Source organism: Dermacentor silvarum, chromosome 10, assembly GCF_013339745.2.
Source record: "Dermacentor silvarum isolate Dsil-2018 chromosome 10, BIME_Dsil_1.4, whole genome shotgun sequence".
NCBI lineage: Eukaryota > Metazoa > Arthropoda > Arachnida > Ixodida > Ixodidae > Dermacentor > Dermacentor silvarum.
The window spans coordinates 21635326-21651541 of NC_051163.1; the positions used below are offsets into that span (position 1 = coordinate 21635326).

The window sequence follows — 16216 nt, forward strand, 5'->3', positions numbered from 1 at the left end:
AAGAAAGGAATACATTGCATTCTAAAGCTAGTGCATGGCTAACAACTTTCGAGACGCCCAAAGGTATCGCAAGTACACGAGATAAATACTTTCAAATCCGCCGCGTCTCACTGACGTACCGCTGCTGCGATTTCGGCGCGAGATTCAAGAAAGGGGAATTTTGGGTCATTCGCTTTCTCCAATAGTAATCGTTCCTTTTACGTCACTTCAGTAAACAAATAATCAAGTTAACGAATACAGAGTTTGGAAGGAATATTCTTGACTGGTTTAGTGTTGCGCCAACTGTTCATGTACAGGGGGTGTCCCAACTATATCATGCACTATAAGATTTAAAAATGTGCAAATGCCACGTAGCTGGACAGAACCAAGGTAATTTTGTTTGCCGTCGCTTGGAGATACTCAGATTATTTTCTTGCATTCCGCCTAATTACATTATTAGTCTTGATTAATTAATCAACTTCTCAAATTAGATTAAAAGTGTCAATGAGAAAACTGTAGAGCAACGTGATAAACTCCCGATACAGCTTCCTGTTGCTCAATACGTGCTACATGAAGTGTTCTTCCAAGCTTGAAAGCAGCCCGCGAATACACGCAAAATAGCCGCGCGACTAGCCGCTCGAGGCACTAATAATTTAACTTATACGGTGCGCTCACACTGCGCTGAAAAATTGAAACGCGAACAGCAAGGAACGCATTTTATGCGTAATTACATGGAAGTGCGACGCCTAATCGCTCAGTAACCGGTTTCTAAGCACGGAGTAGTTAGTCTCAAGTGTGCGCTTTGGAGTGAATTAAGTCACCGTTACAAATGCAGGCGAACCTGGTAACGAAACGAAGCACTGCAGTACAGTTTCAGAGCGTTAGAATTTATGAGCACTGCACACTGTGCGAGCGTGTGTGTGATTAAACTTTCTGTCGCGGTCCGACTCGACGACGACAAAAGCCCCGACGTCTTGCCGTTGTCTATACGCAAACGTAAGATATGCTGTCACTGTTAACGCTGCGCCTTGCAGCTGAAACCATAATTCAACCTGCCCGAAGTAGTCGAATTAGGCTGTTAGGCGTTGCACTTTTTAATGCGAAAGCATTATATGCCCCATTAAGAGGAAAATCCGGTGTCCGTTGTTGCCATCCGATGGTACCAAAACCCACGTGACCGAGTGATGATGGCACGTCCCCGCCGCTGGACCTGCTGCGGCTGGCTGCGGCTCGCACTGCGAAATCCCACGGTGAACAGCCACGGCGTCGGACGGACGCCGTGGCCAACTCCCAGAATTGTATCAATGTGGATTAAAGTGGATTAAGGTTGGTACAAATTAGAGCGAGGTGGATTAAGGTTGATCAAGGCTGGTACAAATTAGAGCAAGTTGTAATGAGGTTGATTAAGATTGATACAAATTAGAGCAAGGTGGATTAAGGTGGAGTTTTAATTTAACGTGACAACTTAGGAAAGTTCTAATGCTTTCTCATTCAAATCGCGTATTGTTTCTCATTCAAATCACGTATTTAAGGAGGAATAAAGTGGACTGATGTTGGTGCAAATTAGAGCAAGGTTGATTAAGGTCGGTACAAATTGGAGCAAGGTGTATTAAGGTTGATGAAGGTTGGTACAAATAAGAGCAAGGTGGATTAAGGTGGAATTTTAATTTAAGGTGATAACTTAGGCAACTCCTAATGCTTGCTAATTCAAGTCACGTATTGTGCACTGCACACGGCGCGATTATCGCCTTTCGCAGGTCGATGTCTCACAAAAAGGATCTCGCTGTCAACAGCAGCGCGCACGAAGATGACCTCGACCTGACGATGATCTACGTCTTCTGCGGCTTTGTCGTCGTCTGCTTGCTGGGAAAGCTGGTGCTGGCCATCGTGTCCTACGCAGAGGCGTCTGTGAGGATGCTGGCCGCGTCCTTGCTGGAGGAGCAAACCACGACGGCGAAGGACTTCGCGCACCCTTTCTCTTTCGCGGGTCACAAGAACGTCGCCTGTGATGCCGACGAGAAGGACGTCGACGAAACCGACGATGGTTGCGGCAAGTATTGCGAAGGTATGCGGTCAATTGTAGCCACGCCTCAGCGACGACTCCCTCTGGGCAAAGACGAGCGCGGATCTTGAAGGCCGTATACTTTTGCCGACTGCGTGGACCGAAAGCGATTGCGGAACCGGTATGACGTCATATACGCCATATTATGGCGTGACTTTTTGCTTGCGCGAAGCACTGAAGTGCGTAAAGAAAAATAACGGAGGGTTAACGAAGGAAGGACACCATCGCTAACCCTTCGTTATTTTTCTTTTGTTTCCGCAGTTAAGGGATTCGTGCGGCAAAAGTCACGCCATCAACTTGACCAACATGCCCCCAAATCGCTATTCTTACTAAATACATTATTTATCGTTTTTGGCGCTTGCAATAACAAGAAGCGCGGCCTTCGAGATTCAGTTGTGTGATCCAGAGAGAGCCATTGCTGGGACCCGCCGTGGTAGCTCAGTGGATATGGTGTTGGGCTGCTGAGTACGAGGTCGCGGGATCAAATCCCGGCCACTGCGGCCGTATTTCAATGGAGGCGAATTGCGAAAACACCCGCCTACTTAGATTTAAGTGCACGTTAAAGAACCTCAGTTCGTCCAAGTTATTCCGGAGTCCCCGACTACGGAGTGCCTCATAATCAGATAGTGATTTTGGCACGTAAAACCCCATAATTAAAATTGATTCTGGGCCCCACACTGCGACGTGCCTCATAATAAGATCGTGGTTTGGGCACGTTACGCTCCATAATTTAATTATTTTTATTGCTGCTGACTTTATAATATGCCCCTAGACCTTTCTAATGTACATATATTGAGGGCAAGATGAAGGAATTAGGACTTCGAGAGTGACTTCAACCAAATAAATTCCCTTATTTGGCTGGAGTCACTTTCAAGGTCCTAATCAGTTTTCCCAAACAGACAGGTAATTCTGTCGAAATGTTTAGCTTCAAAACAAAGAAATGAAGTGAATCATTATACTGGCACAATGAATTATTGAATCATTGTACTGTTGCATCGGATGTTGTTTCTAAGGTGCCTTGAATGACCACGACACTGGTTGTAGGCCCGATGAAAAGCGACCGCTCGAGGAATTCCGGCGAGAGGCGACCCATGGGCGGGGCCTTCGGCAGGCCCGTGCAACGGAACGACGATAGCAGCGACGACCTCTTGGACGGAGACGCGCTAAGTGACCAGGAAGAATCCTCGCTCGTAAGTTCAGTTCAGTTCCGCTCAGCTTTCGGCGATTCCTTATGTGCCACATTCGACTGGTCGGCTTTCGAGCGTTCTCGCGATGCGGATTGCATTCGGCTATAGTCGAAACCAGTCGTTCGGAACGCATTCGCCTGGTTCATTCGGCGCAACCACAGAGCGCGCCGCTCCAGCTCAGAGCGCTCGGAGGCAATCCCACCTTCAAAACCTGAGAGTGTGTGGGAGCCTGCAGAAATTCGAAAAAAAAAAAAAAAAACTCGATCACAGGGCCACTCCGAGTGTTCTGGTAGCAGCTAGCACTTTCGGGTGGGGCAGGCGTTCTCTGGCTCCCATCTCGAGAGAGCTCCGAGAGAATTGGGGCGCAGTAGGAACCAGTTGAATGTGCCATTAGAGTGCTGTACGTGTGTGTGTTTCTGCGTTGTGTGTGTGTGTGTATGTATGTATGTATGTATGTATGTATGTATGTATGTATGTATGTATGTATGTATGTGTGTGTGTGTGTGTGTGTATGTGTGTATGTATGTATGTATGTATGTATGTATGTATGTATGTATGTATGTATGTATGTATGTATGTATGTATGTATGTATGTATGTATGTATGTATGTATGTATGTAGTGTGTGTTCTTGCCCTCGCCTGCGTTTTTCGAATAATAAACCCTTCAACAATTCGGTAATTCGGTCCTTTTCATGCTGGTGTCGTCCCGGGCCTGCACACGTGCGCCAATATTTCCAGCGTGGAACGAAAGTAACACGTAAAGCGGGCTGCTCCTCATAAAGACTAGCATAAAGGAGAAGCCAGATTTCAGAAACGCACGCGCGCGCGCTTTCAAAGCGAACAGTTTTCTTGGGCTCTTTCGCTCGTTTTCGTGGCGGTCGGCTGTGGTCGGGCTGTCACCACCAGCACAAAGGCTCACGAAGGCGCAAAAGGCATCGCAATTGAGTTGCGAGGCGCGCTCGTCGCCGAACGCCGACTATAGCTAGGGTGGTGTTCCAAAACCCGACGCCTATGACGTGTTTCCGGTTCCCCAAAAATCGCTTCCGCCGCATTCAACGAGCAGAAGCATAGCCTTTAAGATCCGCATTTTAAATCCAGAGGGCGCCACCCTGCGAGGCGTGGACTTGGACACCACTTGTAGTAGCTCTTTCAGACGCACGCGCTATCGCGCGAGTGCTTTTGCGGCGTCTGGAAGTTTAAACGCTGTGTTGGAGCGCACGGGAAGGGCAGCCCTCCTTAGGGAGCCTCCATGTACCGTTATGGAGGCTCCCTAGCCCTCCTCTTCTCCCGCCGCCCTCTCCTCCTGTAGCAACTACGGGGAGGGTGCTGAGGTGGTGGGAGAGGAGGATGGCAGTCACTTTGCACGTCGGCGCTCCCCGGCTGGAGACAACGCACATATGACGAGTCGGCCTATATGTATAGCAACCTATACTACAGCTAGATATGTGCTCGTTAGCGGCTCTTCTCCCTGCGGAAATACGCGATGAGACAACTAACGATACCTAAACATATCCTCACTGCTACAGAATCCTCACTACGGCGACCTTTCTATAAAAATATATTCCCCGTTTGCCCCCCTTTTCGGCCAAAGGACGGCCTATCGGACCTCGTGAAGGTGGTGCTGGACACGTTCGCCGAGAACCTGCAGGCGTCCCACCCGGCTCTCGACACGCGCGGCACCTCGCGGCTGTTCGGCGAACTGCTCGGAGCCTGCGGCCAGTTGTCGGCAACCACGTTCGCCGACGTCCTAGCCCGCACGTGAGTTCCCTGTTTACGTGGGCCACGATCTATTTCGGTTATTAATGCGAAAGCGTTGGATGGCTCATGAGGCGGAAAATCCGGCGTTGGTGTGACCAACTCCAAAAGGTCCAAGTGAGCCAATCGAGGCAGTTGATGGCGTCAAATAAGGCAAAGTTTTATAATGCAGGTTTAATTAGGGTAGAGTTCATTACCGCAATCGAATCCATGACCATTGGTGGGAGTTAATTACGGCACAGTTAAGATATAGTCGATTAAGACACTCAAACCCACTACCTTTGGCAGGAGTCGAACGGACGACCTTTGGTGGTCCCTTTGATTTCGCATTCATCCACGTTGGGATAACTACGAGTAAGTGCCCCTTGAATTTTTCGTGTTCTCTGCGTCCCGTAGACAAGGCTGCAGAACGTGACGTCACGAAGATAGATGCGGCGGCACTCGTCGTCACATTCGGCGCAAATGAAAAAAGAAAAAGCGTCGACAAGCTTAATTGGCCCGAATTTTCACTGAGGGCATTGTGAATACCCGCGGCCAAGTTTACAACAGTTATTGGGCAAATATTATAGTTCAGTGCATCAAACGTAACGGGATAACGGTCCTGGAGCAAAAAACGTCCACATACCCGAAGTGCTGGGCTTCGAAGCTGATGACAGCGTTAACTGGTCAATGGTGGAGATCAGCAAGCGACGATTAGAGTGAAAAAAAAAAAACGCAGGGTAAAGATGGGGATCTTCACAGACATGTTTAGCATTACGAGGGAAAGGACAGATAAGTAAACTTTTAGAATACGATATGGTGAAGCGTAAGTTACTCACACAAGCTATGTGACTGTCGCCACCGCGATGATAAGGGGATGCCATTAGCGAAGATCATGATCATTATCATCATCATCGTCATCATCGTGGAGTCGAGGTAGAGGTTGATTTGAGGCTCGCTCGTGAATACGTGGCTAAGGCTATTCCACTGCGGCCGCAGGGGTGCCCGCAACATCGTGATGATGAACGAGGGAAAACACTCGGACGTGTTTCGGGTCAGAACGCCGGGCGGCATCGCCGTGCTCAAGGTCCTGCACATCGAGTACATTGACCGTTACGCGAGGCAGCTCTGCAACCACTTGCTTGTAGCCAGGTGAGCACGCAATTACTCTCGCGCCCTCTGTGTGCAAAAAAAAAAAAGAGAGAGAGAGAGAGAGAGACAATCCGCCTCCATTCCACTCTGTGAAAGTGTACGTACACCGAAGCTCGTGTGAACGGTAGACAAGTACCTTCACCCCAACTGACGAATTAGACGACGTCACTCAAGCACCACCACCACAAGCGACATACGTCGCGCGCGCCCGCACGTGTGCGGAAGTGACGCATACATCCTCGTTCTTCCATAGGCAGTCCGCCAAGCGCAAGTGCCTCATTGAACTAAATTAATGTTTAAAAATAAATTCCGGCACAAAATGCGTAAAGTACGACTTGCACACAAGCGACAGACATGATAGCTTCGGATCGTTGTTACAATATACGAGAAAACATAATTCTGTTAACGTGGAAACTCAAACACAAACCCCTTGTGCACCTGCCGTTTTTTGGTTGATCGCGCCACGAAAAATCCCGACCGAGTAGAGGCTAACAGCTTCGCTGTCAAAAAGCAAGCCAGTTTGCGGGCGTTACGCGAGCCAGTCGCTGCAGAGCCGAACTACGAGCACTTTGTGGAAGCACGATAGTAGAGACAGGTCTCGGAGCGTGACGTAACGATCCGTTACGGTCTCGGAGCGTGACGTCATCCTCGGCGTGCGCAAGAAGACACAACGTTCCACGCAGAGTGAGGTGGTGCACGTCGAAAGTTGTGCTAAACGATTTCCAACGCAAGAACGTACTTATAAATAAATTCGATCTACCCAACATGCCGCACATCTATAATACCATATCACTAAATGGGATCCTGAACAAAACCGATGTCATTCCAATATAAGTATGTGTCATATGTAACCCATGTGCCCCATATGTCTCGCATCCATAATCTCGCATCATCAAATGAATTCCTGAACAAAATCCGTGTGGCCCCAATGTAAAGCCGTATGATATTAAATCCATAATTTCAAGTCATTATATGGGATCCTATACAAAGAGCCGGTATGTTCCCATATTAACCCGTGAGGCCATATAGAAATATGGTATCGGGGCTGATAGGACTTTTTTCGTGGCGACGGACATCAGCAAAGAAGACACATGGCACTTTGCTGAAAACGCACGACACGCTGTGTCATGTGAATTTCACGAGCTTAGTTTGACGCAATCCACGAGCCTGTGTGCGTAATTACCTCAATGGCGACCAGCTCTGCTGGTGTATGTTTGTTTCCTCGTGGCTTAGTACTTGGTTGTCACCTCTAACATGACTGTATACGACTACAAAAGTAGTTCCATACCTCGGTGAAGTCGCTCATGAGTCGACTCACTCATATACTTAACTCATACTCGGCGCCACCCGAGTCGGAGTTTGAGCGAGTCCGATTAAATCGGACGCAAGTACAATGAGACCGAGCAAGTGGGAGTCTGAATTAGTCGAGGTGAATCCGTGTGAATGGGATCCTGAATTGGAGTTAGTCGGCGTGAATTGCAGTCAGACTCCGGTGAACTGGAGCTTGTACAAGTCCGAATATCCGCGTGTAAGTCTGAATCGCATGCGATTCCCTTTATTTTGAGGTCATGGGAATCCGTCTCCACAATTCCTAATAAGTGTGATTCTTTATCCACGAGTGGGGTTGATCCCGTGATTCCGTTAGTCTGGGTGATTCCGTGAGTCTGTGTGATTCCGTGAATCAGAGTAAGCCCGAGTGAGTATGAGTCTGTGTGAGTCGGAGCCTGCGTGAGTCTGATGTTGGTGAGTTTGAGTCTGGGTGATCACTAACTTGAATGTATATTTTGTGAGTGAGTATGAGGGATCTCTGTTTAGTTTGTATATGTATAGCTCGTCCGCCAGATCAATCAATTCGTTGTTCCGGCCTTTAGTGAAACGGCCTGGATCGATGTGACAACCACTCCCTCTCCTCCCTCCCCCCAACCTGCTGCTTCGCTTTCCGTATCCGTCGTCACTGGCATTCTGTAACACATACGCAAACATCACGGACCTGCTAATTCTTGACATAATGACGGATGTCATAACTTTTGACATAACGACACCACTCTCATTTCTTGCAGGGCTCTCGAACGCCTAACCGACGAAAGAGCACACAATTTTACCACGGGATTCCTTCTTTTCACGCGGTAAGTACGTGTCATCTGCATGCTGTTGAATCTGAAGACCGCGCATGTTTTCCGTTTATTACCGGCAATTAGAATTGTTATCACGTGATTAAACTCTCATTTGATCAAAAATACAGCATGTCGACCTTTGAGTGTTAGCACAAGGCGGAAAGACGGGCATGACATGAGATAGAATGGAACACAGTATAAGTTGGGTGGCGTGAGATGAAAGGATGGATGATGGCAAATACATGCAAATCTCACGGCAGCTTTGGTGGATGCTCCATATCAAGCTTTTGAACGAACTGCGTAAGAAAGCTAGTTTCATGCATAATGAATGAGAACGTACACGTGGACGTACGCTCACGCGATGGATGCTCATTTCGACTCCCCGTTTTCGGGACAAACAGGGCTATGTGCGTATGGGACGGCTACCCGCGGGAATTGAGCGACGCCTGCCACAAGTTCGCCGCTGTCGTCTGCCACGACGCCAGACCGAGGAGCGTCGACCACATCATCGGTGAGGGAGTGAACCGAGGATTAGGGACAAAAAATGAACATTGCCTTCAAGGTTGACAGTGTTCATACCTGTAAAACGCGCTAAAAACAAAGCCGAAAGAAACACGTACGACAGGACGGGCGCTGAGCTTCCAACTAGCGTTTATTTCAAACGATCATCTATTTTATGCTCTGCGCATCAGGTACATCTTGCACGCATAATCATGCAAAAGATTATATAAGTCAATCAGTTCATACATAAGATTGTATAGTCAATCCGTTCAAGAACGTTTCACGTTCCATGAACACTGCCAAGATGAACCAATTCGCCCAAATCAAGGCATTGTTGCTCCAAGATTCCTATTCCCGCGACCCTTTCATTCCCATAACTCCATCCCCAAAATACACCCGCTCTCTTCCCCAGTTTTCGTTCATTCTTCCGTTATCTTTTGTATACCTAAATTCTTCCCTCCGCTCCCTCTGTAAAGCCGCTCATCTCTCAAACGTGCTCGATTAGGCGACGTGGTGCACTAAAACATACAAGCACTTTCTTCGGCCCTCTCTCTCTCTGCGCGGTAACTGACTGTGCGCGAAACGCTCGAATGCAGGGGTGAGTATACCCGTGAATGTGGGAGCGATGACACCGTCACCAAGGGTTGGGAAGCAGCGTTCTTCTGGAAACTCTGTATTTGACTGCGTAAATATTTTCGCTGGGATATATGTCTCCAAGTTTGCTACCTCCAAACATGTCACCTGCTTCATCAACGCCGATTATCACCTTAAAGAGATTTGATCAACTTCGGGGAGGAAGAACAAACGTTACTCCTCTCCTTCGCTTTTCATCAGTTATCTCCCTATTAATTATCCTTCCATTATCATTTCTATCCCTAATTTCATATCTACATTATCTTAGAACGACAGAAAGCTGAGCTAGTTGATAAGGATTCATAATGCAAGAAAGATAGTACTACATTATCTCGCATTATACTCTTCGATAGTTCTTCTCTTCCATCCCTGAATGCATTGATTAATCCCACAGTGCGTATGATCTGCATAACATTTTGCTTGCCTTTTATATTCTTTCCTGCGACTTCCTTTCCCTGACTCTCTCCTCCTGCCTTGCTTTCTCTCCCTTACGTCCTTCCAAACTTCCCTCGCGCGTAAAAACGGTACGTTCAAATGTCTTAATGAACCGCGAAATATGGGGTGTTCACTGACGTCAGCCCCGTCTCGATTTTCAAAGGATCATTTTTATTGGGAAGAGGGAATTGGGGGGGAGGGGGGATCGTCGCGTACCATTTCTCTCTGATAATAATCATTTTCTTATTTTCCTTAAAGCAAACGTTAAGATGGTACCGCAAGGCTAACCTAGCATTCTAGCCTCGTTATTATGACGTTTGCCTTAATGCACGTTGCTTCTACTGCTTTAATAAGCTAGTCAATCGCTCTCTACCTGCGTCCCCTTTCAGCCTATCGTGAGGTGCCTCAGCCTTACCTGGTGCTGCAGATGGACTACGCCGGAATTCCACTGTCATCGGTGCAGGTATGTACATCGCGCTGACTGCAAGACGCGTTCGTCACGTGACCCTCTCTGTTTAGCCGATAATTGGTCACGACAGGTGCGGACAAGGAACGGTACGTTCGTTAGCTAAAATAGGTAAAGAAACGAAGTAATTTGTTATTAAAACAGCAAATAAACAGTAACCCTTAATTATTGCGAATCCACGACGACATCTAACACGACAGCAACGACGTTCATTATACGTCGTATTTCGAAAATTCAGTAGCTCGAAGAGCAGACCGTCAAAGCGAAAAAAAAAAAAAAGGAGCCTCCAAAGATAGTGAAAAAAAAAAATATCAAAAACACATTACCATGAATTGATGTACAGTCGCGTTCAATAGGAGCTGGAACACGGAGCACGTGTTCAAAAGGGCCCCAAGGGCTCTTTTCCAGTCTTTTCCTAGCGTGTATGTATCCATATTTGCGTGCGGGTGCATAACCACATAGATGCTCTTCTAACTTGCCACAAAAAGCATGGCATTTAAAATCTCGTCGTGCGTATATGGCTGGTCGAACGAGGTGTGACCATTGCATATATAGCTCTTGTACGTGAATGCACTTGGTATATAAATCCTCAGGGATGTGTACACTGCACCAGAGCCGGTGATCGCGTGCCGTTATTTAACACGCGGCTCAGCTATGGCAGACTTCTGATCAAGGTCGTTGGTGTGAGCGTCCCAGGTTGGCGTCGAGGAAGAGCGCAGCGCGCCACCGGAAGGAAAATAAGTTTGTGCCTCAGCGGTCGCACTGAGGAAAGATGCAAAATGGAATAGGTTTAAGCAACGTGCCCCCATTGCACTGTAATCCTATGCCCCACGGGTTAGGATAACGCGTCCCACACGCATGTGCTCTCTGTGCAATGGGTTCTACTCTAGGAGCATTATGACTCGGTACATATGAACAGCGTGGCCAAACAGGATCCGACCTCCACCACTTCTACAGAATCGCAAAGCCTCGTTGCTTTTCGGAATATGCGCAACGACTCCGCGGATCAATGTTTTGATTCGGGGAACCAGCGCATGCATCCACTGCTCACTTTTTTTTTTTTTTTGCTTGACTCCCAAGCCATTTACTCCTGCGTGAGTGGCATCTTTTATAATTGCCGAAAGCCCATCCATCCTACATCCCGAGCCTACAGCCAGCGTGGAGTCGCCCTTTTTACATACGTGTGCGGCTCGCATGTATTCATGCGTTCGCATTCTTTGGATACTTCACGTTCTTTCCGGGGGCTATCTATCTATCTATCTATCTATCTATCTATCTATCTATCTATCTATCTATCTATCTATCTATCTATATATATCTATCTATCTATCTATCTATCTACCTATCTATCTATCTATCTATCTATCTATCTATCTATCTATCTATCTATCTATCTATCTATCTATGTCAGTGGTGGACCCAGGGATACCTCGACAGCGATTTTTCGGCACTTTGAAATTTTTGAGGGCGCTACGGTGACCATCGATGTCCGCGGCGAGCGAAGCACCCCTCACGTCTACCCTTTTTGTTAGGCGCGAAACTGGCTAACGCAACCGCCGCCTTTGTGGAAGCGAGCTTATAACGCTTTCTCCCCAACTCCAATTTTGCCCCTTCAGAGAGTAGAAGCACAGAACACCTATTGACCCGTTTCGCGGAGCAGTTTGCTCTAGAGGAACGAGATGGCGCTTTCGGCGGCGCGCCATACGTTGCCTCAGCGAATGCGCACGAATACGAAACCATTACTGCTTCTGCCGCCCTGCTACTGTTTGATCAGCTGTCGGAAATGCAACTGGGTGTTCGCTAATGCAATGTGCCCAATTCTTGCTGAAAAATTTGCAACGCTAAAGCGAAGACGTGTGCGGTAGTTAGCTGAAAAATTAGTGATTTGCATATTACGGATGGAATCAACCTGTTTCGCCGCTGCAACATGAGGACCTGGTCATATTTATAGCAGATATTACCCAGATTCGTGCATAAAGTTTCAGTTGGTTTTTAGTGCTATTGCATGGTTTGACCATGCCCACTGGTGTCAATAAATTGTTTTCAAACTGCTCACGTGGTTGTCTGCAAGATGTTGTGGATGAAAAAGACACTAAGGGATGCAACTGTGAACAAATAATGACCATTTGGTTACAGGCGTGTGGTTAGTTGCGCACGGACTTTCCCTGATTTTCCAGGGTCTGTCTGTCTGTCTGCCTGTCCGTCCGTCCGCCCGTCTTGTCTTGTCTTGTTTTGTCTTCTTGAGACTGTCTAGTCTACTCTAGTAGTCTAGTCTAGTCTAGTCTAGTCTAGTCTAGTCTAGTCTAGTGTAATATAATATAATCTGCCGTCCACAGGCGCTGAGCAGTGGGCAGGCGGTCAGCGTCTTCCAGCAGGTCATACTCACTCTGGCGGCGGCCGAAGCCGGACTCAACTTCGAGCACCGACACCTTCGCCTCGACAGCGTTTACATCACGAGTACGTCGAGGGAAATCGTACAGTGGAAGGTAGACGGGAAGTGGTTCGACGTCCCAACCCGAGGAGTCGTCGCATACGTCGCCGATTTTAGTGCCGCCCGCGTGGATATAGGTAAATTTTTCTTCTGTTAGAATATAGCCTCTGAGACCGGGCCATGCGCGATTACGTGCCACCCTGTTTTGGAGGTCATGCTGTCAATCGGTTTCCGCTTTTTCCTAAGAAGTTTCTTCGGCTCGAGTGGGAAGCGCGAAACACGTGTGCGTGCATAAAAAATTCACCCACGATTACGATACCCGAAAGCTACACGAAACGCGAGCAGTAATCTTGTTATTTTTTATGAGCAACGGCATAACACCTATGGCCTTATTGCTACGTGACGTCAGCAAATATTGATTTGTATCACGACGTCACGATGATGTGGGTGTCACGAGGTGTGGCATTTCGACACCAACCGTATATAGTTTCAAATTAAAATATCTTACAACCGTTTCCGAACCTTCAAATTTGGTGTCATTCCTTTCGCCTGCGAAAAGCGTTTGGTAGAGTGTCGATAACTTTAAAATATGTGTTAGTACTCCTTTCAAACAAGAGCGGAGTGATTATACCGTTTGTCTCTTCGTGTAACGGGCGTCATCTTCCCCGCAGACGGAGAAACAGAGTTTACTGATCCGCAACCGCTTTGGAAAGACTGCGACAACGACGGCACGCTGAAGGACATTCACAGGATAATCGGGGAAGATATGAGGTAGGGACATCGTCCTGAACGTCACCGTTGCATTCGCTGATATGTTCGCGCTTCCAAATAAGAGTTGATGATATTTAAACCCCCTTCTAGCTTGTGGCAAATCACTTCTGTGAGGAAAGTACATGAAAGGGGAAAATTGAAATCCTCTACAAAGGAAACCCGTTCAAGAAAAAAAAAAAAAAGTGCCTCGCAGTTCAAGAAAAAAAAAAGTGCTCATGTTCAGTGCTTCAGTGCCTCGAGTTGTCGATTAATTCGTCCTCGCTCAGCGATCGGCTAGCGTGCTGGTTAGCTCAGATGGTAGAGCGACCTCCCCGGAAAGGCGTTGGTCCCGGGTTCGTATTCCGGACCCTTTCCCTGTCCCTGCTAGCCTGTGGTCGCGATTTCGTGACATACCGAGTGTGAGTTCCTATAAATCTGAACGTGACGCTTGTACATAAGAGAGATAACGCCCGATTGCGACGTCATGTATAGAGTCCATCTGGCAACGACTACCACTTTCGCTGATTCGGAGAGCGATTTTCCACCGAGGGTGCATGTGCACCTTAAGATTGCACCTGAATGGACGCATCCATTCAGGTGCAAGACAGGGGAGTCATCCCCCACAATACTGACTGTTTTACAGGCTGCCACAGGGTGAGGGATGGTTAGCCTGCCAATTCAGAGCTTGTACAGCGCGAAAATGTGCGGATATATGAAGGCGTTACCCATTTCAGTTTTTCAGAACGAGCCCGAAAATTTCACCCGGGGCTTGGTGTTAAACTATTTTCTGACGTTCTAACCTCATTAAAAGTATTGCTAAGCGCAATGCAGATGTCTTTCTTCAGCCAGAAAAAAATCAGGCTGTGAGTTGTTAAATGACGATAAATGATTGATGTTCAGTCATATGGTGGTGGCGTCTTCTCTTTGCCAAGTGTGTGAAAAACTAGTAGCTATATATATATATATAACGTCGCATCCTTGAAGTAAGGTAAGAGCGCCGACTGCCATGTCACTCTTTCTCTCCCGTGCCTTTAAAGTCGGCCCAACATGTGACCGTGAGCTCGGCGCGGTCTCGATCAAGTTCGTTTGGTTCCCGGTAGGTTTGAATCGATGCACATTTTGTTCGGTTTGCTTTTCGAATCGTTCTGTGCACATTTTATCCCAATAATGCTTGCGCAACTTCGGTCGTTTATTTCAACGTATAACATTTATCGTCTTCGTTGCAAAGTGCGACTGTGGCCGCCGCACGTTGCTGTCGTATCCGTTGTCTTCTCGGAAGAGCGTGCGCTGAGCGCAGCCAACTACCTCCTAGATAGCAGCACAAGGCTTGTGCAATTCGATCCATGACGTCATGTTGCCTTGCCGGACTGCCATAGAATCTAATGGGAATGCTCCCGAGTAAGTCGCGGTGATTTCAACGTCACCGCTTTCGACGCGCCGCGCGCGCTTGTCAATGGAAATTTCGGTTCAGGTAGCATGACGTCATAAAGCACAGGCCTGCCGTCTAGGAGGCGTTGGCGCAGCTATAGCGCTTTTCTATGGAAAGCGCTAAAGCTTACAGCGACGTGACCACGTGTGTCGGGCCGACTCTTCCTGGTCTCAATTTTGTTACGTAATGCCCCGCCCTTTCTCCTTGCTTTGGATATAATAAATGATGGTGATGCGCGTTGACTGCCCGGGCAATCCCAGAGTGTAAAGGGTTGAAGGTTGGTCGAGTTGGTAACGGTTGCATCTCGAATACGTTAACAACGCACACGTACTTAGGAAAAGGGACAATCTGCCTGTTTCTTTTCCTAAGTATATATGTGCGCGCTGCGAACATATTAACGGCCGCTCTAGTGTAGTGATGCCTTTTTCGATGCTAATGCCTTTCAGAGATTTTCGCATTCGGGAGTGGCCGCGTTCGACGCTCCGCCCCGGGAGGGTCTTCGCTTGACCACTCACGAACGCTAATAGCGGCCCAGGATGCAATCCCACAGTTCTGGACGTTTACCCAGACCAACGCCTCCTATATTTAGGAGGCGTTGCCCAGACATATACGTCCCCATACACCATAGGGGGTGTGAAGTGACGTCACGCGCACTCACTGCTGCTGCGACCCGCGCAGCGCCGACTGGGGTGCCCACTGCCCGAGGACGAACGTGCTGTTCGCCTACCACGTGGCCCGCGAGCTGGCCGAACGATTCGCGGTGGACCACCACAGCAGCGACGAGGAGGAGAAGGCGGAGTGGGACGCGTTCCAGGCGTGGAAGTTCCAGCTTCCGTGGTTCCCCAGCGTCGCCCAGTTCGCGCACAGCGCGTTCACCAGCCGGGAGGACGCGTCCCGAACGCGGATTTCTGCGGCTGCAGTCGTCGCGAAGCTGGGACACTTCGTGACGCGATCGCTGTCGTCTCTCGTGGGCGAGGGCGACAGATAGATGTTACGCAAGCCTGACTTCGCTGAATGTGTCTCCTTAAAAGTGTCCGGCATCATAAACCCAGATTTCTTTTTTTTTTTTTTTTTACTCACGCGCACCGATTTAGAAATGAATTGACAGTCATTTAGGTATCCTTACATGGTTTGAATGCGAAAGCATGACGACTGCGATAATTAATTGGTTACGTCCACGATATGTGACGTCATACATTCTCAAGTCTCCTTCACAACTATCTTAAACAGTCTTAATTCACTTTAATCCACCTTGCTCTAATTTTTACAAACCTTAATTCACTTTACTGCACCTTAAGTCACCTAACTATAACTTGTTCTAACTTTAATTCACTTAACTTCA

General features: G+C 47.9%; 1 protein-coding gene across 1 annotated transcript; it reads left to right on the forward strand.

The window, feature by feature from the left end:
- The first annotated feature begins 1740 nt into the window (after positions 1 to 1740).
- LOC119466153 (serine/threonine-protein kinase haspin) lies at positions 1741 to 15862 on the forward strand. The gene is made up of 10 exons (XM_037726650.2): positions 1741 to 2044; positions 3086 to 3231; positions 4821 to 4987; positions 5963 to 6115; positions 8176 to 8241; positions 8631 to 8740; positions 10188 to 10261; positions 12601 to 12832; positions 13367 to 13466; positions 15553 to 15862. The coding sequence occupies exons 1-10, from the start codon at positions 1741 to 1743 to the stop codon at positions 15860 to 15862; spliced, it is 1662 nt and encodes a 553-aa protein (XP_037582578.2).
- The last annotated feature ends 354 nt before the right edge of the window (positions 15863 to 16216 follow it).

What these genes read in the sequence shown, in the direction of transcription:
- LOC119466153 (XM_037726650.2), top strand. Translation starts at nt 1,741, where the DNA reads ATGTCTCACAAAAAGGATCTCGCTGTCAACAGCAGCGCGCACGAAGAT. An exon ending in ACCAGGAAGAATCCTCGCTC is followed by an intron (nt 3,232 to 4,820) that starts GTAAGTTCAGTT and finishes TTTCGGCCAAAG; the next exon opens with GACGGCCTATCGGACCTCGT. An exon ending in TGCCGCCCGCGTGGATATAG is followed by an intron (nt 12,833 to 13,366) that starts GTAAATTTTTCT and finishes TCTTCCCCGCAG; the next exon opens with ACGGAGAAACAGAGTTTACT.